Raw genomic sequence first — 23,427 nt, 5'->3', positions numbered from 1 at the left:
TACATCCATATGGCTATCGGTACATTAGTGAGGCATAGGTATTTTGAAGTTAGTAGCCTACTAGGATCGCGACTCAGGTAACTGCCCTCGAGCAACAGGTACCCTAGGTGTACTCCATATTAACTATCCAACCTAGCCCCAAGAGTCTAGAGCATCTCCAAGGACCTGATACTCCATCCCAGTTCTTTATTCCAGGATCCCAAACAGCCACTCTCCGAGAGGAAAAAGAGAGAGTAAAGGTGGAGGATGAAGAAACCAAGCCGTTAGGTATTAGTAGGTAACAGCCGTAGGTGAATGTGAAAAATAATACGTAGGTATGAATAAGGGGGTATAATATAATATATAGGTATATAGGTATCTCCTTCTCCCATCCCGGTGGTGATCAATCCCTCTGCCCAACGATCCAAACTCAGGGCAAATCCATCTTCTTCTCTGGTACATACCTGTCCATCAATATCTCCCACATCCATCCATCCCTAACTACTTCTACTTTCCCTTCTACAGGTTCGTCGCCCCAGAGTGTATATATATATATATCCTCCTCCCACACTCAACTCTCACCTCTCAACCTTCTCCTTCTCCTCGCCCATCATCCCTATTATCATGGACCATTATCCCCCCTTCCCATCATCACCAACCCCTTCTTCCTTACTCCCCACCGAAGGAAGTTTCTCCTGCCCCTGCTGCTGCTGCTGCTGCTGCTGCGGCTGTGGCTGCGGCTGCTGTTGCATCGACAACCTCACATTCATCCTCGCCACCTGCTGACTCTCCACAAACCTTGCCCAGTTCTCCGGGTCCGCCCTTCTTAACCGGGCCGAGATCTCCGCCCGATGTTCCTGAAACACCGCCACCACCCCCTTTTCGGCGACTTTTTGCCTCATGGCGGCGTTATACCACCCTTCCGTTTCCTCTTCTTCTCCTTCTCCGGGTGGTAAAGGAGCGGCGAGTTCCTCGAGCAGCTCGTGCAGCAAACGCGCGTGGTTCGGGTCCGCGCTCACCATCTCCACCCCCGTGGTCAGAAGGGCGTAGTGCTCCGGTCCTTTGCGGCCGCCGGCGGTGGTCTTGTCGTCCTTGGTACTACTACTGGCCGTGGGGGTGCCGGTGGCAGTGGTGGTGCCGTCACCGCTACTGCCGCTGCTGCTGTTATTCCCCGAGTGTGTTAGCCCGTCATCGTTGGCGATGGCGCACTCGTCCGCGTCCGTGTCTGCCGCCACCGCGACCCCCGCGCGGAAGGTGTGTCCGGCGCGGAGGACACGGGCTTCCTCGTCGGCGAGGGCTTTTGAACTCAACGAGACGAACGAGTTGGAGCGGGACAGGGCCGGGGTGCGGATCGTGGTGGGACCGTCGTCGGCGTCTTGGTCGGGGTCGTTGTCGGAGCAGGCGGATGCTGCGGCTGCTACTGTTGCTGCTGTTGTTGCTTGGGCTGTGGACCCGGCTGCGGCAGGGCTGGTGGAAGAGGAATCCGGGTTGGCGGGGTTTGGCTGGGAATTGGTTGTGCTGTCGCCGTTCTTGCTGGTACCATCGGTTCCCTCTTTCTGAGGGTCAACGCCACTTCCCGGAGCAGGAGACAGGCGAGTGTCGGGGAACTCGTCCTCGAAGCGCTTGATGATGCCGTCGAGCGTGTTGGAGAGGAACATCAAGCGATCTGATATAACCGTTAGCAACCAAAAAAGACATTTCTCATACCAGACTAGAAAAGAAACAAACTTACGATAAATCTGCGAATCACTCGCCGTCGCCCGCGCCTTATCAATCGCCGGCTGCAACCTCAACCGAATCTTCCTTGCGCTCAACAACAAATGCTTCGAGGTCTCCTTGGCCTTGGTCGCGCCACCGCTTCCTGCCGTCAGGGGCTGCTGGGATTGAGCCTCCTGCCCATTCTCCAAACCCCTCACAAACTCCCCCGACGGCCGTGCCCCCTCCGCCTCGTCGTCGCCGCGATTCTTGAGCGAGCAAGCCAGCGCGCGCACCACCCCCGTCCCGCCGATGACGTAATCCTCATCCGGCGCCGCGTCCACGTCCGCATCCATGTCCGTCGACGCCGTGACGTCGTGTCCGACCAAGCGCTGCAGGGCGTCGGGATACTGCGGCTCCGGCTTCGGCTCCGGCGCCTCGGCCGCCGTCTCCGTCGTCTCGGCGGCCGTGGCCAGCTCCATGTTACGCAGACAGTAGGCGACGACCTGCTTGGCGAGGGCCTTGACGAGGTCGGCGGACTGCTCGCTGGGGACCTCGATGTCGATGGCCACGAGGCTGGTGGACACGCGGGCGGCGGCGAGGAGAGACGCGAACAGGGCGCAAGCCTCCTGCTGGGCCTCGTCCGTCGTGGCGTTGGTGGCGAGCTCGACGAGCTGCGGGTTCTCGAGGAAGCTAACATGCGCGAGGCCGGGGACCTCGGGCAGGATCTCGGCGATGGCCATGGCCTGCTCGGGACTCATGGCGCAGTCGGCAAGGTGGATACGTTTGAGACCGGCCATTTTGGGGAGGTATCTAGCCGAACAGTTAATTTACCATATCACACACACGGCATGAACATATGAACCGAAGAAAAACTCACCTCCTCAAAACACAAACCGCGTTCGGACTCCCCTCAAACAGCCCCCGATTCCTCGACAAATCCAAAAACCTGAACCCCTCCAACCTCACCAGCGCCGGCAGCAACTTACACAACCCCGACGGCGTCAGCCGACAATCCGCCAGCGTCAGCGACGCCAGCGGACACTTTCCACTTGAAGACAACGTCGATGACAGCGCTTCCGCCAACGCCCCGACCCCTTCGCGGAGGTCATTTCCGGCCAGGTCCAGCCCCTCGCAGAAATCCGTCCGCAAAAAGCGCGCGACGTGCGCCAGGCCCGCGGTGTCGAGCTCGTTCCCGGCCAGGCCGAGACGTTTGACGCAGCAGCGGATGGCGCCGTCGACGACGCAGCCGAGTTGTTCGGCCGTCATGCCGGTTTGGTTCAGGGTGAGCATGCCGAGGGTAGGTCCGCCGAGACGTTCCGCCAGGGATCTGCTCAGCAGCTGTGCGATACTTTGCGGTTGGTGAGATTGTTGTAGTTGCTGCGATGAAGAGTCCGCAGTGGCCGTCGCTGGCGTGCCCGGCACGGTGTTCGGAGTGCCTGGAGCAGGCTGGTCCTCTGCAGACGTCGAGGGGATGGCTTGCCGTGGGAACGGCACCCCAGACAAGTCCAGACTCTTCAGGCTCTTGCACATGTTGATAAACAGGCAGATGTGCTTCCATCCCTCAACGCCGAGTTTGTTGTTCCTGAGAACCAGACGCTCGACAACACCGCCTTGTTCAGGCAACGGCGCAGGAGCCGGAGCGGAGTTGTTAGTGCTGGTGGTGCTGCCGTTACTACTGCTAGCACCGGCACCTGCACCGGCACCTGCACCGGCGCTTATTGTCGGCCTCCGCCGACGCGGTGACCGGTTCTTCCTCACGGCAAGCAGCCCAGCCAGAACGACACGTACCCCCTCGTCCGTCAATCCACATCCGTCGAGAATGACCTCACGGACGGGAACAACAGCAAGATAGTCGCCGAGCGTTACAAGGTCGGAGAGCTGCATCCAGTAGCCGGTCAGGTCGAGCTTCTCGACGAGCCCCGGTTCCGTGGTAGAGCAGTTTGCCGTGTCGGAGAGCTGCTCGGTGATCTTGCGCAGGATGGGGGTCTCGCGCAGCTGGCAGCAGCGGCGATATATCCTGACCGGGTTGGTGGTCGGGAGAGCCTTGGACCGCGAGGAGCCCGGGCGCGGGGTGGTGCCGCTGGACGACGTGTTGTCGCTGTCGTAGTGAAGCTCCATGGGGATGGTGCCGTTGGCCTCGGCTTGTCGTCGACGCTTCTCTTTTCTGGCCTTCCTCTCTTCCTCGCTCTTTTTCTTCTTCTCCTTTTTCCTGTCCGAGGACGACATGGGCCTGTCCGACTTGGAACCGTTGCTCGTCTTCAACTCGCCGACCGCAGGGCCCTCCTCGGTATTCTCCTTGGTCGCATCTTCCCCAGTAGACTTGCCGTCCTGCTTACTCTGTTCTTTCCCCTTCTTCTTCTTGTCCTTGCTCTTCTTTTTGTCCTCAAGATATTTGGGCATCGGGGCGATCTCGACATCGACGCAGAAGGCGACACGACGAAGTTTAGCCTGGCTCAGCCCGTCAATCCTGCAGCGCTCGCGGTGCTGATCGACGTTGAGGATGCGCCGCTCGACCAGGCCATGGTTATGGACCTTGGGACTCGCGTTCAGGGCGCCGTTGGAAGACGAAAAACGACGAAGGACCTGCAACAGGCCGGTCGGACCAGGCTTCGGGGGCGCGGGGGTGTAGGGCGCATCGCCGTCGGACTTCGTGGCATGCTGCAGAACGGCGTGCTTGCTGGGATTGGCGCGGGGCACGGAGAGCTCGGCGGGCTTGGTTGAGGCGGTATTGGTTTGCGCGGGGCTCTGGGTGGCGGCAGCACTGGAGCTGAACTTGGACGAGATGGTGGAAAACCACGAGTTTCGGCGTTGTGGCGGCGACGGGGTGCCGGGGGACAACATCTTCTTGTCGTCGGAGGTTCTCGCGGAGCTCGCGCGGAGGAGTGGGGGTCGTTGAGGATCTGCAGGGTTGGAGTTGCCGGAGGGCGCCGGGGGTTCGGCTGCGGCTGCGGCGGCGGCTGAACCGGAGACGGGGGCCTGGTTCCGCACAGTTTTGTCTGTGAATGTGACAGGATGGATTTAGCATGTGAAGGAGTTGAGAGAGGGGGGAGGAGGACATTTGGGGAGTGACGAACCCTTCACATGACTGTGGGACATCCAGCTCACGTCAAGGCCGTGGATGTGATCCATGGTTCAGGTCTGGTCTGAATGCGCGCTGGCGCAAACGAGAACCAGCTCGCGATGGGGTACCGTGTCGGCGGTGGGTGAAGAGTAGTAGGAGGTCCAAAGGCTGACGGGAGAGGCAAGCTGGTGGATAGATACCTAGGAAGTGTAGTAATGCGGCGGACGGTGTTGCGGGAGGGAGGGCTCTCAAAGGCTCGGGGCTCAGTCAGTTGAACCGAAGCGGGTTACCGTCCACGGTTACGCGCGGTCGGAGTAGGGACCTCAGTAAGTGGTAGGCGACGCCCTTTGTCAACTCAACGGCGAGACCAAGACGGCCATGGCCTCGATCGGTCGAATTGTCTGATGGGGGAGTATCTCGGACGCGGAACGGAGCAATGAGGGTTTGCGCTGGAGCGGAGTTGGACGGCGGCTATAGTAGATTATCAATCTCGTGCGCCCGGGGCAGCCTGCAATGCAGCCTGCGATGCAGCCCGTCAAAGACGAAAGTGTGTTGGTCGAGTGCGCGGGACGGTGCAGATAGATGGTAGCGTTTGTCTGCCTCTCTTTTTCCTTGGACGCGGCTGAGCTGATGGAGACTGCGGTCCTCCTCGCCTTGATCCGATACGGGGTGGTCGGTATCTTGGTGTAGGTAGGTAAATCCACGACGGGCGTTTTTCGTCCCTGGGATGGACCGAGAGATTGTGTAAGACGAAAGAAAGAGAGGACCCGGACGACAGGAGACTCCAACAACCCAAGACAGGACTCCAACAAACCAGGCCTCCACTGTCGCCGGCTCCAACGCTCCCCGGCGTAAGTATGTATGTACCTAGTGTAAAATTGCCACCCGCCCCAAGACGACTTGACTCCGTCCGGCACCACGCGGGCGTTGCACCTCCAAAACTCCAGTCCACCCGACTCCAACCAGTCGGTCCAGCCTAGAAACAGAAAGGCCTCGAATGCCGAAGGGGGGAAGTGGAGTGTTCCGTTTTGCCCAGAAAGAAGCTAAGGAAGGGGGGGGCCATTGAACCCATGAACCCCATCAAAACGACAAACCCCCAGCACTGAACCTAGCAGGCTATGGATGGCGTCGGCCGTAGGCGGGCCTTGGGTGCTTGCGTGCAGGTTCGCAATCCCCACGACAAGATGACAAGACGACAAGAAGGCCAGGCGATTGGATGTTCGGCACTGAAATTGGAGAAATCTGGGTGAATGGCCTCCAGCGGTCATCCCGGACCTCCAGGGACCCCCAAACTGTCCGCCCGCGCCTGCCCACTGAGGTCCAGTGGGAGCACCCACCAGTCCGGCAGCCGAACGGACCCCGCTAAGCTAAGCCAAGCAACGAACAGGGCAGGGCTGCCTGCCCTGTCGACGACATCATCCGTCCGCCATTGGCATGATTGAATTCCCGTCATTCCATTGCTCGCTCACATGCATCTGCAATCCATGGATTGCATCGGTGGCTTGCTTGACAGAACCTTGGAAACCAGGATTAGTTGGAAGTCGACGATTTGCACCACACCATCTGCACAGCACAGAGAGCCCTCAACTCTTCTCAGCTTATCTCTCATCCTCTTGATTGCCATGTTCTCCTGGAAATGAGGCACATCCGATGCGGGAACCAAACTTTGTCCTACCCCCATCGGGTATCTCCTGCTTTCAGGCACGAGCTCTACAACATCTCACCGCTTACAAGTAGATATAAAGTAATTATCCCATCTGAACCAGGAGCTCCCTCACTCTCCACGCTCATCAACTTCCATCAATGCTTACAACCTCACTTCCAGCGCTTGCATAACCAGCGCATTTCGGCACTGCCTCCTCAACGCTCCCCGCTAGGACAAATGGACATTAGCCTTCCCATAGCAAGCATCAAGGCGGGAGTTGAAAGTGGAGGCCACCAGACCATCGGACAAGTGAACCTCATCCAACCCCAAGCCCAAGACACTCTTCACTTGCCCTGTGCTCAGCAGGCTCCTCTAACCTGATCCTGCTAGTTTACTTCTGTTCGTATGCTGACTGCGTCATGAGTTGCTTGCTGATCCTGTGCACGAAAAAGACGGGAAACAAACACGATCATCCAAGATCATCCGCACAGGTCACATGCCCCCAAGTCTGTCCAAGTTCAATCTTGGGAAGTCATCCATCTACCATACATTACCTACCTACAAACCAACCACATCACCTGACAGTGATTCAACACTACTCTTCCTCAAAGCAGTAACCTTTTTTTGCTACGTCGGTTAACCTGATGGTTAAAGTTGAGGCTCGATTCGAAAGACTCCCCTGGCTACCACTTACTCGGTGCCAGGAGGCCTAGCACAGAGTACATACACCCCTGCACCACATCGTCATCTCTACGTTGTATTGACCTCGGGGATCTACACTGACCTCATATAATATCCGAGTTGAGCCCCTTTTTCCCGTGACACTAGCAACATTGTCCGCGGAAACGAATCCCGGCACTGCATGAACCATTCCGCCCTGACTTGAACACCCGTCTGCTCGTGAACCACCACGCATCTCTCAAGACGCCGCATGGCTTCATTGGCATCATCACTTCACAGGACACATGCAAGCCGGACCGGAACGAGTATCGGATCCGCTCATCAGATCCCAAGTCCCGGCTTGAGACTGTTGTCCCAAGCAGCATTTACAGCAAGAGACACTGGACCGCAAATAATCACAGACATCACACACGCAATCAAAAAGTCCACAAAAGACTCATCATCAGGACACGCCCCGAGCGCGCTTGTTTTTGGTGGTGGTGGTAAACCCTGGTCATTGAAGATCCCCATGTGCCCTGTTGTCCGATGCACGCATGTCGTTCCCGAGAAACTCCTAAAAAACAAGCAGCAACCCTGAGTCCCCATGTCCCTGATGAAGTAACCTGCCTCCGGCCCCCAACAACAGAAAACCCATCCCAACCTTCTTTTTCTTTTCCCCAACTGTTTAAAGCTCCTCGCGCAGCTGGGCAATCTTGGCCTGGACGCGGGCCTTGCGCTCCTCCAGCGACAGCTTCTGCTTGCGGTACTTGAGGGACTCGGCCTTCCACTCCTCCTTGGACTTCTTGGGCGCGTCGCTGACGTACTTCTTGAAGGGGTCGGCGCGGATCTGCTTGTGCGCCTCGGCATACAGCTCCTCGAGCGAGTCGGCCTCAACCTCGTCCTCAATGTACTTGACGAACTGGCTCTTGTAGCGCTCCTCATCATCATCGGCAAGAGTCTCCATGTACTCAGCGACGTGGCCGCCGAAGATGTACTTCTTGAGAACCTCAGCATCCAGCTCCTCGGTCTCAATGTCGTAGCCGGGGAAGCGGTTCTCGGAGTGGGGGATGAGGATGCCACCGTCCGAAGCGCCCTTCATGACGCCAAAGACGCGGGCACCGGTCGAGGTGCGGGCCAGACCGACGTCGAGGTTGGCCTTGAAGGGGCGGCGCTCCTCGCCGTCCTCACCCTCGACGGCCTCGGTGAGCTTGTACTCGCCATCGGGCTCCTCAACACCGGTGAACTGCTTGTCGAGGCCGAGCTTGGTCAGGACGCGGCGGGCGAGAAGAAGACCGGTGGCATAGGCGGCGGCCCAGTTGGTCAGGCCGTGCTCGATGCCGTAGGCGCGCAGCTCGTGCGAGTAGGCCGAGGCGAAGATCTTGTCACCGTTGATCTCGGAGGTGACGATCTGGGTGATGATGTCGCGGTTGGTGAAGCGGACAACCAGGCGGTACTTGGGCGCATTGTACTTGTTCTTGGCCTGGGTGATGAGGCGCTTGCGGGCGTAGTAGTCGGTCTTGCCCTGCCTCCTGCGCTTGAACTTGGTCTGGAAGCGGCTGGAAAAGAACTGTTAGTCGATTATCCTCCAAGAAGAAAGCGAGTTGAGTTCAGTGCAGTACTCACCTGTAGTAGGCGCTGTTCTTGACCAGCTTGTGGAAGGCCTGGGTGGTGGTCGCAATCCCCGAGTCAGCAATTTGCGCTTCAGAATTCCCCCTCTCCGAAGCATCTTGCATTGACTCTCCAATTCCTCCTCCTCCACCTCCATGGAAAATCGACCGTGATGGCCGAGCAGTGTGTTTTCAACTCACCATTTTTGCGGTTGTTGTCGAGGGGCGACGACGATGTGGTTGGGCAGGTCGACGACGGGCGGGTTGGTTGAGAGGAAACCAGAGAAAAAGTCACGGCAAAATATTTGGTGGGCGGAATTTCACCCCACAACCCTAAGCTGCTGTTGCGGGCGCTGCACCGTGGTGGGGGACGAGGGCCAAAAAAAATATGAGACTGATTTGGTAGGCGGTGAAAGGAACAGAGATTCAGGGTTAGGGTGTTATTCTTCAGTCCCCTGCCAAGACCTGCCCCTTGTTCCTGTTCGGCCGGGATCCGAGCCGAGGTTCTTGCTCCGTCTTCCACTCAGCGCCGAGCCCCCGGAGCCGGGCAATATCCACTTTCTCGGGGTTGGAGGGACAGCCGTAGCTAGTAGTATAAACATGCCCATCTCTCCGGTTTTGAGGTTCAGAGTCAAAGATGCTGGCTGAGATTTTCCCGGTCGAGGTGATTCTAGACGCATTCGACGAAATGGCAAAGTCAAACGAAGCTCAACAACCCTCAAGGAGACCTAAGCCCAAGGTCATCCTCTTTGACATTGGCGGTGTCTGTGTAAGTCCACATCTCAACCTCAACCTTCTTGCTCCTTAACACCCCCTCTAACACAACCCCTCCCAGGTCATCTCCCCCTTCCAAGCCATCCTCGACACCGAGCTCAGCCTGGGCATCCCTCCCGGCTGGATCAACTACTCCATCTCTCAAACCAAGCCCAACGGCTTCTGGCACCGCCTCGAAACGGGCAGCATCCCCATGGACGCCGCCTTCTTCGCCGGCTTCAACGCCGACCTGCACAGCCCGGATCGCTGGAAGGCCTTCTACACCGCCCAGGCCGCCCGCGACCCTTCCCTGCCCAAGCAGGTCCCGCCCATGCCGCGCATCGACGCCGAGAAGCTGTTCCACGACATGATGCGCGGCGCGCGCGCCCCCGATCCGTGGATGTTCCCCGCCCTAAAGGCGCTCAAGGCGAGCGGCCAGTTTATCGTCGCGGCGCTGAGCAACACCGTCATCTTCCCCGACGGCCACGAGCTGGCGCAGCCGGACATGGTGGGCAAGGAGCTGCGCGAGCAGTTTGACGTGTTCATCTCGTCGGCGCACGTCGGGTTGCGGAAGCCGGATCCGAGGATTTACGAGCTGGCGAGGCAGAAGGTGGATGAGTTTGCGCGCGCCAACGCAGATACGGAGCGCGGCCGGGCGTTGGGGTGGGCGGATGGAGTGAAGGCTGAGGAGATTGTTTTCTTAGACGATATTGGCGAGAACCTCAAGGCGGCGAGGAATGCCGGGTTTGGAACAATCAAAGTGCTTCTTGGCCGGGCGTACGAAGCGGTGGACGAGCTGGAGAAGGTGACCGGCTTAAAACTGGCTGGCGATCATCCCAGGATTCCTATCAAGCCCAAATACCCAGCCAAAGCCAAGATCTAAATAGCCGTCTCCAGCTCAAAGTAATGATTAATGACATCCAATTCTTCCAGAACTTCTCACCAGCTCGGCGGAATGATATACTCCCTCCAATCCCAACCCTCCCCAGTTCCGTGCACAAAAACCTCCAACCCCCCTTCCACCCCTTCCCTCCCAACCTTCCAAACCCCCCTCTCAACCAACCCAGCCCACAATTCTAACACCCTCTCCAGCCTCTGCGCCCTATGATACTCCCCGCCAAACGGCTTATACCCATGTTGGAACAGCTCCCCCTTCCTGATATCTGCCAACGACCCGTCGCTCTTCCTCGGCCCGTTCCCATCCTCAATCCCCAGCACCCGCTGCTGTGGCATAGCCCCAAGCACATGCCAGTCCTGCCCAAATACCTCCAGCAACCGACATTTCGGGAGCAACAACCGGAACCCTTCCTCAGCGATGTCGTACGCCAACCTATCCACGCCCTCCAAGTACAACCCCGCGCGAAGCACGCTGGGCGGTCGGACCCCCGGACCGAGGTGGTCGTCGTAGTACCAATGGAAGAACGGATTCGATTCGGCGGAAGTTGTCGAGACGTCGACGTGCGGCGCCGTCCCGGGGCCGGGACGCCAGCAGGATTCGGACCGGTCCGGCGCGGCGGGGAAGAGAAGGACCGGAGGGATGGGGTGGATTTTGTACCCCGCTTCGGGGAGGATGATGCCGCTGGGGTCGGGCATGGAGATGGTCCCATCGGGGTTGGTGGTGGTATTGGCGAGGAGAGGGGTGAAGGGTTGGGTGTAGGCGAACGCGGCCGGTTCGGTGGGGGGCAAGAGCAGACCGGGAGCTAGACGGCGGAAGCTGAGCGGTCGGCGAGCGCGGGAGAGGAAGGAGTAGGCGAAGGACGGGTTGCGGACGTGAGCTGCGGCGAGGGCGTCTTCGGGGACGAGGACGGGTTCTGTGTCGGGAGGGAGGAGAGTGGCTGATGGCGATGCGGTCGGGGGCAGCTTCTCCTCAATGGCTTGACATAACCTATCCCAGGCCTTGAGGCACGAAGCGACCTGCGCTTCGGAATACGGCCGCCACTCCCACGGGCCGAACTTCTCGCTGTCGTAGAGAGCTCGCGCCTCCTTTGGGCCGGCAAAGATCTTGCCGATCTGGATCATGCCAATCCAAGTCGACAAGACCGTCTCGAGCGGATTCCACAGCTCCGGATGCCTTTCCACAGGCATGGCGTAGTCATGGTCCCACATATGCCCAAAGACCGCCACCCGGTGGTGGCGGTGGTGGTAGAAGGTCCCGTCGCCCGCTGCGCCTCCCATCCCGCCGCCGTAGAGGACTATGAAGGTATCAGCGGGCTCGTCATGTATGTCGGCTGTGACGTCGTCGAAGAAGTAGTCGGGCACGTTGAGCTGCCAGGCCCACCAAAAAAACTCTGGACGGCCGTCATGACCGTCTGGCACGGGCGGGATCATGACGACTTCGAGAAAGGAGACGATGGAGGGGTGAAGCCGCGAGCGGATGGCCTCAGCAGCGGCGCCGTAGTGGGCGAAGAAGTTGGTGTGGTTTTCGAGCAGGGCGTTGAGCTGGAGTCCCGAGGCGAGCCACGCGTATGTGACGAGCCAGTTGTGGAGGGCGGCGCAGCGGGTGTAGTCCATGCCATCCAGGTCAGTCCGGGCTGGATGGTCTAGGGTGACGAGCACGCTGTCGATGTTGGGGAGACCTGGGATGTCCATGGTGACTTGTAATGGCTTATGCGACCAAGTGAGCGAGTGACATGGACTGGTCAAGTGTTAGCGGAATGATCACCAATTGGAGGAGTGTCTGATGAATGGCAACTCACCTGACGGAATCACTTTAAAGAGCCGAGGAGACAGACGGTCACAGGGGAAGCTCAGTCTTTCACCAACGTTCAGGCCATGCCGACATCGACGGCCTTTATGATGATGATAAGCATTCCTAGCTGCCCCTAATCTCAGAGGATGCGTTGTTGCCTGAAAGCCAAGTTCAGCTCCATCGAATTTGTGGGGGCTGCGATCAGGGGCAAAGCTGAACAGCTCACGACAGAAGATTGCCAACCATGAAGAAACAGTAACATGCTGTGGTACTATCTATCACATAAGTAATTCCAATGAACATATCCTTCTAGCATCTCCGTCCTGTCTTCACTTGCTCCGCTTTACTTTCCACTTTTGATCCCGAATGATGCGTTCACACGTTCCAGTGTCCTGCCCTTTGCTAGCCCTCTTGTTGCACTCAGGAACCCTGACTTGGTTGTTGTCATGAGTATCTATTCTTATGATACACTAAAGTTTAAAATATGCCTAGGATATGTTCCCATATTGGACCTAGGCGTGTCGTCAGGGAAGACATGCCATAGCCATCCTTTCAGCTACCAGCCATAATCGGCGGCCCCTGAGCTACCGATGACCCTTCCATCGACACCCCCAGAAACACTACAAGTACCGCCGCATATGTAGCTGTTGCCATCATCGTTTCCTTGTCATTAGCCCGGAAGAACAGCGACACAGACCCTCCAAAAACCAGCACCGCAATGGATAGAATAACCAAATTATTCGTAACCGTAGCCTGGGGCAACGACATGATGAGCGAGGGGACGACCAGCATCAACCCACCAAACGCCGCAACCAGGAAACGAGCATACGTGTCGATTTTGGAAGTGATATACCGGGGAGGGTCGCCGCGCAAATACTCCTCGTGGTACCGCTGTCGTTCCGTGGGCGTATATGTCAGCCACGCCGGCAAACGGACCCGAAGCAACTCGCGAAGCTTGTCGCTCGGGTGCTGAGCCCCGGCAGGAAGCCATGCACAGCCATGTGGATGGCTGTAGAAAGACCCGACATAGTCGCCGAATACCGCGTCCAAGGACGCTTTGTTCCTGTCCCGCGCGTCCTGGATTGGCCGCGGCAGACCGCGGAGGTACTCATAATCGCGGATAGCCGTCGCTTGGGTCGACGATCAGCATGGCTGTCCATAGATAGACGACGATAAGTCCATAAGATGCTCACCATACTGATGTAGCATCGTCGTCAGCTGCTCTGCTTCCTCCTCACGCAGCCCCTGTGTCCATACACGGTGCCGGATGCGGTTCAGATCGTTCTGCAACCGCACGATGTTCAGCTGCTGCAGGCTCTGGTAGGTCAGAAGTATGGGCTCTTGTTGAGAACCCATTTCCCGACCTTGGAGGTCCATGTTGAACGCATACCAGAAGAGCCGCTGCTCGTACGGCATCTCGGGACCGACGTGGTCTGACCGTGGCCATGCCTGCTGCTCCGAAACGTCCCTCTCTATAGTTGTTTGGCCATTCCCATGTGCGGTTCTTTCCCTGTTGCTTTCCGGAGCCATATCACCACCCCTCTCGACGTCTCTGTCACTGACACGGTCTCTCCTGGAGTCTTCTGGTCGAGTCGTGCCGTTCTGGGACATCCCCTGGTGTGCCATAGTTATCGCAACTTCTTGGGAGGGAGAGATGCGCAAAAAGATATCTTTATGTCGTCATGTCGTCCTTTCGAACTGAAATGGAAACAATGATTTCTAGAGACAGCGGTGAGGCTACTTAAGGCATACACAAGATGCCCAGCCACACCTTCAGGCACTCTTCCCCTCTGGCCTCTTGGTCAAGTTGCTGCAGGCTGTGCAGCGATAGCGACCGTCTAACCCTTCTAAGCGCAGACCCCTGAATCAGCCTGCCCTGCAACTCTGATTGGGCTAAGTCCTAATGTTACAGAATAGGCGGCTGTGGGAGGGAGTGCGGTGGTAAGCTAGGAGGTGCAAAACATCAAGGTTGCGAAGTTACGGAAGTCCTCAATAAAGTCAACATTAAGGTCAACAATCAAGACTCAGCCCGCCCAGGCTGTAATGGAAAAATATTCTCCTTCTCTAGCAGGTCTAGAACCGGAGAGGAGCGGGCAGTCTTGCTCAGTCACACGACGGTCTTGTTGCAGAGCTCCTTCGACTTGAAACCCCCCTGGGATCAACTAGTCCTTAATCAAGTCCGATCAACCCCTTCTATGGTCCCCTTGAAGATCCTGTAGATGGAGTGAAAGAATTCCAGTAGGAGACGGAAAATCAAGAGACTCAAGAGGGTGAACCAGCAGAATCATTGTGGCTGAGGGCCTGGATCATGCTGGGGGGAAGATTTACCCAACTCTTCCACGCACCTCTGCACCACCGCACGATATATCCTCTGTAGCCTTCCGCAAGTCCTCTCGACTTCCCCATATTCCTTGTCAACCTTGTCCCTCAATTCCTGATAATCGATAGGTTTCTTCTCAAAAAGGCAGTCTTTCAGTATGTGGACGATCCTGTCGCGGAACCGCATTTCATGACCTAGAAGCTCACGCCTAGCTCGCTCTAGCATCGCCAGGAGATGGGGTTTCAACAGAGCCAGAAGGGCTTAATTCTTGAGTAGGCGAGGTAGATGCTGTTTGTACTCACCAAATGCCTGCCTCATGTCTGCTTCGTTCTGTGCCTTGTTTCCCACTGATCCAAACCCTGGCCTTACATATCTGCCTTCCATGACACGAAGCTACCATACTTATGTACTACACCGTAGATAACTCAGGCCAGATGATACACGCGGCGACCTGCAGGTTCCCGAACGCAAGGCACGAAGATCTTGGGGGTGGGATGTCATCCTCTTCCACTTTTTCGGAAGGGTTCTAAAAGAAATAGTGTCCCTGAAATGTTGCAACGTGAAGATTGGCTTTGGCCTTGAGACGTTGAGTTTTCCGTGGCTCAAGATGGGAGGAACTGCCTAGTTACCATCCGTAGTAGTATTTATCGCCCATTTTCACATCAGGGTATTGCCGCCAGTTCTCGCTGACTCTCTCCAAGGCTGCGGTGTATGTCGCCTGCAGCGCTTCGCAAATCTCACAGACGTCGTGGTGAACCCGGCTGATCTCGGCCAAGTGTTTCTGATGGTCGATGTCGGTGTTTTTCAGCATACGCTCTTTCAGCCTTGGAGCAATCCTGTTACGGAACTGCATTCCGTAATCCAAAAGCTCGCGTTTAACTCGGTCTGTCATGTCTAGTGTCAGGCGGTTTCACTGGACGGTGTGATCATCTAAGTATGGCTAACTGTAGGGACTTACCCATGGCCTGCACCACATCCGCCTCCCGCTGCGCGTGGTATATCGCGTGCGCCTTGAAGAGACAATGACCAGCTGTTGGGTGCGCTACTGCCAGCGATTCCCCGGCACGCCACAAGGCAACGTCGAGCTGGAGCAGTTCGTGGGAGAGTCGAACTGGAGATAGCGACACCCATGCGAACCGCTTCCTCACGCTGCTACGAAAGCTCTTGTTGCTGCTCCCCGCCACACGAGCTATCTCCCATATCATACACCGCGCGAGCACGTACTGGCGTCGGAGATCGTCAATGGCCGTGAGTGGAGTGATGTGTTGTGGGGGAAGGCTGCACTCCGAAATCGTTGAGGTCTGTTGTACAATTCATCTCATATAGCAGACGCTCATCAACGGGGCCATAGTCGGGCAGCCAGGGGGCTTCTCGGGGGTTGGTGCCATTCTCATCATCCTTTGTCACGGCGATGAAGCCGCCTCGAGGAGGGATGACATCGTGCACTTGGGGCTCGTCGACCCCAAGTTCAGCGAATTCAGCAAGTCACACAGATGATCGTCTTGAAGGACGAACTTCAAGCTCGAGTCTTATGATGATCCTGTAACAGTTTAGTCGAGTATAGGTACGTTGTAGAGGATGAACGAGAATGGCTTCCCCAATACTTGATAGTTAATATCTAGCTGTGGTATAATTATTTAACTACGGAGGAGAAATCTAGAGCACAGCCTCTCGTTGGGTAAAGTCCAAAACGTTCGACTTCACCAGGATGTACTGGAGGTTGCAGCTAGTTGGTTGGCTTCGCAGCTTGATGATGCCGCAGCCAACACATTGAACGGTCGAGCAGGGGGTGTGATACTTAAACGAGGCCCAATCATGCTCACAAGGCGCCAAGTTGGCACATCGCAAGGCATTCCAAGAGAGCATGGAGAGTTCTTCTGTCGCATATGGTTAACATTACCAAGCTCACCAACATGAAGAATGACAAGCCAGAAAATGGCTCACATCGGGATGGCACACGGCGAGGATGTGGTGGACAGTGATGTCGAGAAGGGTGACAAGAAAACTCCAAACAACCCCATCCAAAACCCCGTTGAGGAGGTTGTCGAAAACGATGCTGGGAATAACAAGAATAATCTCGAGATGGATAATACCGTCGATTCTTGGGACTTACCAAACAATGACGGTATTGACAGCAATGTCACTTCTCAGTCTCCTCACCCGAGACTCGATTATCGTCGCGAGCTAGAAAGGAGTAATAGTGACGAGGACGATCAGTTGTTGGCGATCAAGGACTGGATGCCCTATGAGGACCGCCTCTTCCGGTATCTCTTCAACCAGGGGCGTCGCGAGCCCGAGCCTATGTTCCTCAAATTTCGGAATCTGCAACGATTAAATCTCATACGTCTCCAAAATGACATCAACCGGATCAACGCGCGAGTATGGAAGGAGGGACGTCTAGTTGAAGAAGACTCAACTCGGCTCACAAGCCTACTCCATGACTACAGTGAGTTACTTCAAGTCAGCTACGTCTATTTAGCACCACAATTAACCATTCTACTAGCCAACGCCCTCCGCGACTACGAATACCTCGGCCGCCTCGAACCCATCACCGGCTCCCAAGCCCGCCTGAATCGCGTCGCCCTGGAACAAGCCTTTGGGCTCGACGTGGGCGAATTCACCGACGACGGCAACAGCTACGGCCGGTTCCCCGACGCCCACCAACCCTCCAGCGACAACCTGCGCGACTTTCTCAAGCGCCACCTCCCGCGCTCCGTCACCTACACGCGCCGCGAAAAGTGGCGGCGCACCGAGGAGTATCTGCGCGGCGAGCCGCCCGTCGAGGTGTTCCCCGCCGTCGACCGCCTGGCGCGGTTTCTGGTGGCCTTGATCGGCGGTCTGAGCTTGGTGGTGCCGATGCTCGTGATGCGCCTGCCCTACGTCGACGTCACCAAGAGCTTGGTCACGGTGTCGGTCGCGGTGCTGCTGTTTGCTGGGTCTATTTCGGTGTTTTTTCATGCTGGGAATACGGAGACGATGATTACTACAGCTACGTACGCGGCGGTTTTGGCTGTGTTCCTCGAGTTGACGGCGTAAGGCATTCCTCAGGTGGTTTTGACTCGAGGGAACTAGGGGTTCCAAGTAACTTCTGGGTCGTGAAAGGGGAAGGAAAGGAAGATGCCATAATCTATATACTTCGGCCATATGAGGCGGATATTTACCAGGTAGACACTCTCCAGCCCGACTCTCGTAACTTCACCGACAGGGCATTGCTCACTTCAGTGTATTCCTCTGAACCAACCGAACAGCAAATACAAGTCATTACTCAGGACTCATCCATCTTTTCCCAAACACCAACTCTTACATGCATCCCAACCCAAACCACCCTTTCCCAACAACAAACCTATTCATTCATGACAATGCATCTTCATTCATTACGCCAACCACAACACAACAACCGCGCCCTCCTCATCTACCTAAACTAAGCCCCGACAGCCCCAACCCTCCTCCTCGCCCCCTGACTCTGACTCTTCCCAGTCCCGCCGGGCCGGTTAAGAGTATACTTGGCAAACGCCCTGGCCAGGGCCTTCTTGCAGCTGACCTTTTGGCTGCCGACGAAGCTGTCGACAGTCACCGCAATGGCGCGGTCAATGTCCTGCGCGGAGCAGTACTCGGAGAGGCGCATGCGGCAGAAGGCCTCGCTGATGCGGATGATGGCTTCGAGGTGGCGGACCTGGAACACATTGTTAGCATACTTTGTCTGGAGAAATTGAATGGGAGGAATGGGAAACACGTACGGTAATGGGATACGCCCCCGTCGCCAAACTCTCGCGGCGCATATCGGCAAACAACCGCGCAATCTTCTCCTCATCAATGTGGTACAGCTTGGGATGACACCGCTCGCGGGCGTACAGGATATACTTCCGCAGCAGCTCCTGCGGGATCTCGCCCTCTTCCTTGCGCTCCCCACCATTCGACCGCTGCTGCTGCTGCGTACCATCCTGACGCACCGACTCGGCCGGCTCGACCTCCATCGACTCGCCGCCATTAGCGCCCGTCGTCGCCTGGGTGTCAGCCCCGGTCGTGGTCGTCATGGGATGGCTGCGGCTGTGGGAACCAACAATGAAGCGAGCCAGGCGCTCGTCCTCCTCAGGCTCTACCGTGTCGCGGATAACGCAGAGAATGTCGAAACGCGACAGGATGGGCTCGGTCAGCTCGACGTTGGCGGAGAAGGGAATGGTGGAGTTGTAGCGGCCGCCGATGGGGTTGGCGGCGGCGATGATGCCGCAGCGGGCCTGCAGGGTCGTGACGATGCCGGCCTTGGAGATGGAGATGGTCTGCTGCTCCATGGCCTCGTGGATGGATGTGCGGTCCTGGTCGTTCATCTTGTCGAACTCGTCGATCAGGCAGTGGCCCTTGTCTGCCAGGACGAGGGCGCCGCCTTCCAGGGTCCATTCGCTCGTCAACGGGTCTCGCCGGACACTAGCCGTGAGACCAACGGCACTGGCGCCCTGGCCGGTGGCGAAGACGGCACGGTGGGCCGTCTTCTCGACGTACTTGAGCACCTGCGACTTGGCGGTACCCGGGTCACCGAGCAACAAGACGTTGATGTCGCCACGGATGTGGTGGGCACCGCGGGTTGTCTTGGCGACACCACCGAACAGTGAGAGAGCCACGGCCGTCTTGACGTCGGTGTGGCCATAAATGCTGGGTGCAATAGAGTTGATGATCTTGTCGACGATGTGAGGGTCCTTGGACAGCTGGCGAATGCGGTGCTCGTCCTCCTCGGTCATGCGGAAGCCAGCGAGCTGGTCGTGGGCCTTGACAATGTTGTTGGCTTCGAGAATGGTGGCAAAGACAGGGAAACCGTTGCGATTGTTTAGCTGAGCGTCATAGTTGTTCTGGTAAATACCCGTCACCTCAATCTCCTCGCCAGGCTTGCACTTGTCGATCAGGTCCCAGAGGAGGATGACCTCGCGATGGCGGGGAAGACGGCCAGCAGGGACAGTACCAGGAGACTCCTGAAGGGTGATCTTCTGGTAATTGCGGTAGACGGTCTTCTCCGAGTTGAGGACGAAGGGGCCGCGCGACTGGCAGCTCTGGCAGAAGGTGATCTTGACCTCGACGTTGGCCTCCTGTTGGAAGGGACCTAGGGTGACGCCGCACTTTGTGCAGTCGAACTTGACATATTTCAGCTGAGGGAACACGCCGGTGCGGCGAGTGACGACGCCGCTGACGCGGACGAGGCAGTTGAGGTGGGACTGGCGAAGCTGGCGGAGGGTGTAGTGGACGGGGAGGTCGAAGATGCGCACGTGGATCTCGGAATGGATGCGCTCGTAGTCTGGGTAGTGGAGCAGGACAACATCCATGGCAACCTCGTCGAACAGTTTGAGCATCTCACGAGGGGCATTGGCCAGGAAATAGGCCAGGATGGCCTTGGATGTGGAGAGGTGCTCGTACGAGACCTCGAGCGACTCGGCGTTGACCTCGCCGAGGGTGCGAATCTTGTTGCCGTAGACCGAGGAGCCGTTCTCATCGGTGTACTCGGTGAGGAAGGCCTTGAACTCGCGCTTGATGGTGCGCTGGACGGCGGGCTGGGCAACCCATTCAGTCAGACTGGATGCCTTGACGTCATGGAGGGCCTCGAGCGAGAGCTCCTCGTCCATGATGTCGGCATCCATATCGGCGTCCGGGTCCTCGTTGTAAAAGCGGTGCCTCATGCGGCGTGGCTGGGCGGTAAGGTCGACCGAGGCGGCATCGTCGTCACCGGGGAGGAAGGCGGCGGGAATGCGCTGGAGACGAGCGACTTCCTTGTCCCGACGGTTCAGCTTGGCCTCGAGACGGCGACGCTCGCCGATATCGAGGGCCTCGTACTCGCCCTCGTCGTCAATGTCGATGTCTTCGTAGCGGTCGTCGGGCCGTTCCCGGTAGTCGTTCTCGAAGCCCTCGCCGAACAGATCGACGTCGTCCTCGGCCATCTCATCGAGGTCGTCGATGTCGTCCTGGATCTCGGCGCCGTCCTCCTCAATGTCGTCGTCATTGTCGGCGCCGTGGGCAATATTGAAGGCGGGGGGAGACGAGGGCATGATGGGACTGGATGCGGCCACCGAGGATGCAGCATCGTCGCCATCGTTGCGAGCCCGCTTCCTGCCGGCGGCGCGGGAAGGGCCGGCCCTGTTCGCTGATGATGGGTTCTCGCGGAGAGGGGAGCTGGGGAAGTCGGTTGTCAGTGCTTCTTCTTTTTCTCCTCCCTCTTTTGGTCCCAAAGTCTGGATTGCTCAGCGGGTATCAGCCATAAAACAGAACAACATACCTCATTTTGCTCTATATTATTCTCGTCGAAGTGAGTGTGGTGGTTGTCGACGACGAGTGAGTGAGGAATGAGGGGTGTAGGGTGGGCGGTGGGCGGTGGTTGAATGAAACAGCGGAAAAGAAACCCAAGACCCAACTCCACGGTCTTGCAGTTTCAGTGGGCCATTGGGCGGCATGCACCTGCCCCTGGTCGTCGCGTCGAATGAGGGGAGGTGGACGCGTCTACGCGACGCGCCAAACCTATTTCGGCACAACGCGTAAAGTGGTTGCGGCGGGGCGATAAGATAAGGAAGCCTGATCCACCTCACTGGACGACGCGACGGCGCTGCTTGTCGTTCATGTCATTCATGTCGCGAACACCAGTCAAGGCTGCGACTGCGACTGCGAACCTCATCACAAATGTTTTCCTTTTTACCCTTTTTCATAACGACGTCCAATTTTTGAGTCTTTGAAACCAGACTCGAAATTATTTCTATCTTGAATTTCAATTTTTTTTTCTCTTTGTTTTTTCTCCTTTCCCTCCTGGTCATCGTCGCATCCGCAATGACTTCGTCCAACATCGGCGATGCGCCTGTCGCGCGGTCCAAGTCGCGCAGCGATAGCATCTCAAACAAGTCCGATGATTCGCAGACTGCCGCAGAGTACGTCTTTTGCGCATCTTCAGGCAATTGATCAGGGGCCATGGATCTGACCCTGCGCATAGCTTTCTCCGCGAGCAGATGCAGCTCGAGGCCGAGGCCCGCGAGGTTCTGCCCTATGTAAGTCATGTTTGTACTCTCCGTCTCTTCTGGGACTTACCCGACTCACATATTCTCAGAGCATCGAGCACTGCACCAAGCCACTCGGGCCCCTCCGTCAGAGTGTCTTTGCTTGCCTGACCTGCAACCCGCCCCCCTCCGACCCCTCCGCCCCGTTCCGTACCGGCGGTGTCTGCTACGCCTGCTCAGTCCAATGCCATGGAGAACACCAACTCGTCGAGATTTTTGCGAAGAGGAACTTCACCTGCGACTGCGGCACCACGCGCTTCCCGGAAACCAGTCCCTGCAACTTGCGCATCGACCCAAAGACTAACACCAAGGGAGTTCACTCCGAGGAGCCCAACCCCAACAACAAATACAACCAAAACTTCCGCAACCGCTTCTGCGGCTGCGAATGCGACTATGACCCGGAGAAGCAGAAGGGAACCATGTTCCAATGTCTCGGCCTGGGCACCCACGAGACTGGCGGTTGCGGTGAGGATTGGTGGCACCCTGGCTGCGTCGTAGGCCTCGGCCCCAACTGGTTTGAGAATATGCCCAAGGAGGCCAAAGTCAAGACCGAGTCCAAGGAATCCGCAACAAACGGCTCCCTCCCAACAATCTCGGAAGACGCCGAGGCACCAGAGCAAACAAACGACGCCGAAGCCAACAACGGGGAAGAAGGAGAGGAAGAGGAAGACGACGACCCGCCCCCGCCGCCCGGCTTCCCCGGCGAGGACGACTTCGAAGCCTTCCTCTGCTACAAGTGCGTCGAAGCCAACCCCTGGCTGAAGCGCTACGCCGGCACCCCGGGTTTCCTCCCACCCGTCTACTCCAAACCAATAGTCGACCCAACCGAATCCACCACCTCTGCCCCTGACTCAACAACAACATCAACTGCCCTCACCAACGGCGACTCCAACAACAAAAAGCGCAAAGCCGAAGCTGAAGCCGACGAAACCGCCTCCCAAACCTCCAAGCGCCCGCGCAGTGAGGCCGCCGTTTCCCCCGAACCTACAACACCAACTCCCACGTCCACCACCACCTCGTCGTCGTCCAGCAAACCCTGCAAACTCCCCACCCTCCCCCCTCCCCCACCAACCACCGCTCCCTTCTCCCTCTTCCTCAAATCCGATTTCCGCGACCGCCTCTGCCACTGCCCGTCCTGCTTCCCGCTCCTCGCTCCGCACCCCCAACTCCTCGAGGAAGAAGAAACCTACGAACCGCCCGTCTCCGAAGACGGCGACAACGCGTCACAACAAAACGGCGGCTCCAGCACGGGCGGCGGCAGCCTCTACGAGCGCGGCGAATCCGCCCTGCGCAACGTCGACCGCGTCCGCGCCATCGAGGGCGTCATGGCCTACCAGCATCTCAAGGACAAGTTGATGCCCTTCTTCCAGCAGTTCGCCGAGAGCAAGCAGGTGATTAGCGCCGAAGACGTCAAGGCGTATTTTGCCAAGCTGAGGGGCGATGATGAGGCGATTCGGGAGGCGGCGTTGAGGGCGGAGAGGGAGGGTGGAAAGAGAGGTGGTGGTGGGGAGGAAGGGGATCATAGGAGGGAGGAGAGGGGGTATTGAGTTTCTTTGAGTTTTTTCTGCTGGATGAGGTACTGTATTAGTCATGATTCTGATTTGATGTTGCTGGTCCGTTGTTTTTGGCCAGGGCAATGAAAAAAAACGTGTATGATTAATAAGGATGAAGGGTGAGGAAGAGTTTGGGCTTCAGTCATCATCTCTCTCTGTCTAGCCGGCTGGCTGAGGTTATGAGAGCTCAAAAAATGAATGATGTCTCCCGGAATTGTCAGTTCAATGACGACTTTGTTTCTCTCAAGTAACCCCAACTAGCTACCCTCCTATGAACTCAAACATAACTCGGTGCCCAGCTGATGAATGCATTGACACTTGGATCTAATGACACAAACGTAAACAATTTCAACAGGCTCAGGAATCTGGACTAAAGGTCCTACGAGTAGGCACCTAGGTAGGGAGTCATCAATCTCATGCTTGTGCTTGCCTCTAGGCGATGT

General features: G+C 57.2%; 9 protein-coding genes across 9 annotated transcripts; 3 read left to right on the top strand and 6 right to left on the bottom strand.

Annotated features, from left to right (window-relative positions):
- Positions 1 to 611: 611 nt before the first annotated feature.
- VTJ04DRAFT_8264 (uncharacterized protein) lies at positions 612 to 4,806 on the bottom strand (the record flags this gene model as incomplete). Its single annotated transcript, XM_069366682.1, has 4 exons — positions 612 to 1,645; positions 1,712 to 2,487; positions 2,555 to 4,673; positions 4,752 to 4,806. 4 exons carry the CDS (start codon positions 4,804 to 4,806, stop codon positions 612 to 614), a joined length of 3,984 nt encoding a protein of 1,327 aa, XP_069217592.1.
- A 2,922-nt stretch (positions 4,807 to 7,728) lies between these two features.
- On the bottom strand, positions 7,729 to 8,854 carry VTJ04DRAFT_8263 (60S ribosomal protein uL18; the record flags this gene model as incomplete). Its single annotated transcript, XM_069366681.1, has 3 exons — positions 7,729 to 8,599; positions 8,667 to 8,704; positions 8,852 to 8,854. The coding sequence occupies 3 exons, from the start codon at positions 8,852 to 8,854 to the stop codon at positions 7,729 to 7,731; spliced, it is 912 nt and encodes a 303-aa protein (XP_069217591.1).
- A 433-nt stretch (positions 8,855 to 9,287) lies between these two features.
- On the top strand, positions 9,288 to 10,286 carry VTJ04DRAFT_8262 (uncharacterized protein; the record flags this gene model as incomplete). The annotated part of the gene is made up of 2 exons (XM_069366680.1): positions 9,288 to 9,419; positions 9,486 to 10,286. The coding sequence occupies 2 exons, from the start codon at positions 9,288 to 9,290 to the stop codon at positions 10,284 to 10,286; spliced, it is 933 nt and encodes a 310-aa protein (XP_069217590.1).
- Positions 10,287 to 10,342: 56 nt separating this feature from the next.
- Positions 10,343 to 11,992, bottom strand: VTJ04DRAFT_8261 (uncharacterized protein; the record flags this gene model as incomplete). The annotated part of the gene is made up of 1 exon (XM_069366679.1): positions 10,343 to 11,992. One exon carries the CDS (start codon positions 11,990 to 11,992, stop codon positions 10,343 to 10,345), a length of 1,650 nt encoding a protein of 549 aa, XP_069217589.1.
- Positions 11,993 to 12,644: 652 nt separating this feature from the next.
- VTJ04DRAFT_8260 (uncharacterized protein) lies at positions 12,645 to 13,508 on the bottom strand (the record flags this gene model as incomplete). Its single annotated transcript, XM_069366678.1, has 2 exons — positions 12,645 to 13,222; positions 13,286 to 13,508. 2 exons carry the CDS (start codon positions 13,506 to 13,508, stop codon positions 12,645 to 12,647), a joined length of 801 nt encoding a protein of 266 aa, XP_069217588.1.
- A 1,529-nt stretch (positions 13,509 to 15,037) lies between these two features.
- VTJ04DRAFT_8259 (uncharacterized protein) lies at positions 15,038 to 15,617 on the bottom strand (the record flags this gene model as incomplete). Its single annotated transcript, XM_069366676.1, has 2 exons — positions 15,038 to 15,297; positions 15,371 to 15,617. The coding sequence occupies 2 exons, from the start codon at positions 15,615 to 15,617 to the stop codon at positions 15,038 to 15,040; spliced, it is 507 nt and encodes a 168-aa protein (XP_069217587.1).
- Positions 15,618 to 16,347: 730 nt separating this feature from the next.
- Positions 16,348 to 17,448, top strand: VTJ04DRAFT_8258 (uncharacterized protein; the record flags this gene model as incomplete). The annotated part of the gene is made up of 1 exon (XM_069366675.1): positions 16,348 to 17,448. One exon carries the CDS (start codon positions 16,348 to 16,350, stop codon positions 17,446 to 17,448), a length of 1,101 nt encoding a protein of 366 aa, XP_069217586.1.
- Positions 17,449 to 17,833: 385 nt separating this feature from the next.
- Positions 17,834 to 20,670, bottom strand: VTJ04DRAFT_8257 (uncharacterized protein; the record flags this gene model as incomplete). The annotated part of the gene is made up of 3 exons (XM_069366674.1): positions 17,834 to 18,085; positions 18,150 to 20,562; positions 20,666 to 20,670. 3 exons carry the CDS (start codon positions 20,668 to 20,670, stop codon positions 17,834 to 17,836), a joined length of 2,670 nt encoding a protein of 889 aa, XP_069217585.1.
- A 537-nt stretch (positions 20,671 to 21,207) lies between these two features.
- Positions 21,208 to 22,978, top strand: VTJ04DRAFT_8256 (uncharacterized protein; the record flags this gene model as incomplete). Its single annotated transcript, XM_069366673.1, has 3 exons — positions 21,208 to 21,305; positions 21,368 to 21,422; positions 21,482 to 22,978. The coding sequence occupies 3 exons, from the start codon at positions 21,208 to 21,210 to the stop codon at positions 22,976 to 22,978; spliced, it is 1,650 nt and encodes a 549-aa protein (XP_069217584.1).
- Between the last annotated feature and the right edge of the window lie 449 nt (positions 22,979 to 23,427).

This window comes from Mycothermus thermophilus (genome assembly GCF_041956435.1).
Source record: "Mycothermus thermophilus strain CBS 625.91 unplaced genomic scaffold VTJ04scaffold_5, whole genome shotgun sequence".
Classification (NCBI taxonomy): domain Eukaryota; kingdom Fungi; phylum Ascomycota; class Sordariomycetes; order Sordariales; family Chaetomiaceae; genus Mycothermus; species Mycothermus thermophilus.
This window is presented reverse-complemented; position numbering and strand designations above follow the sequence as displayed.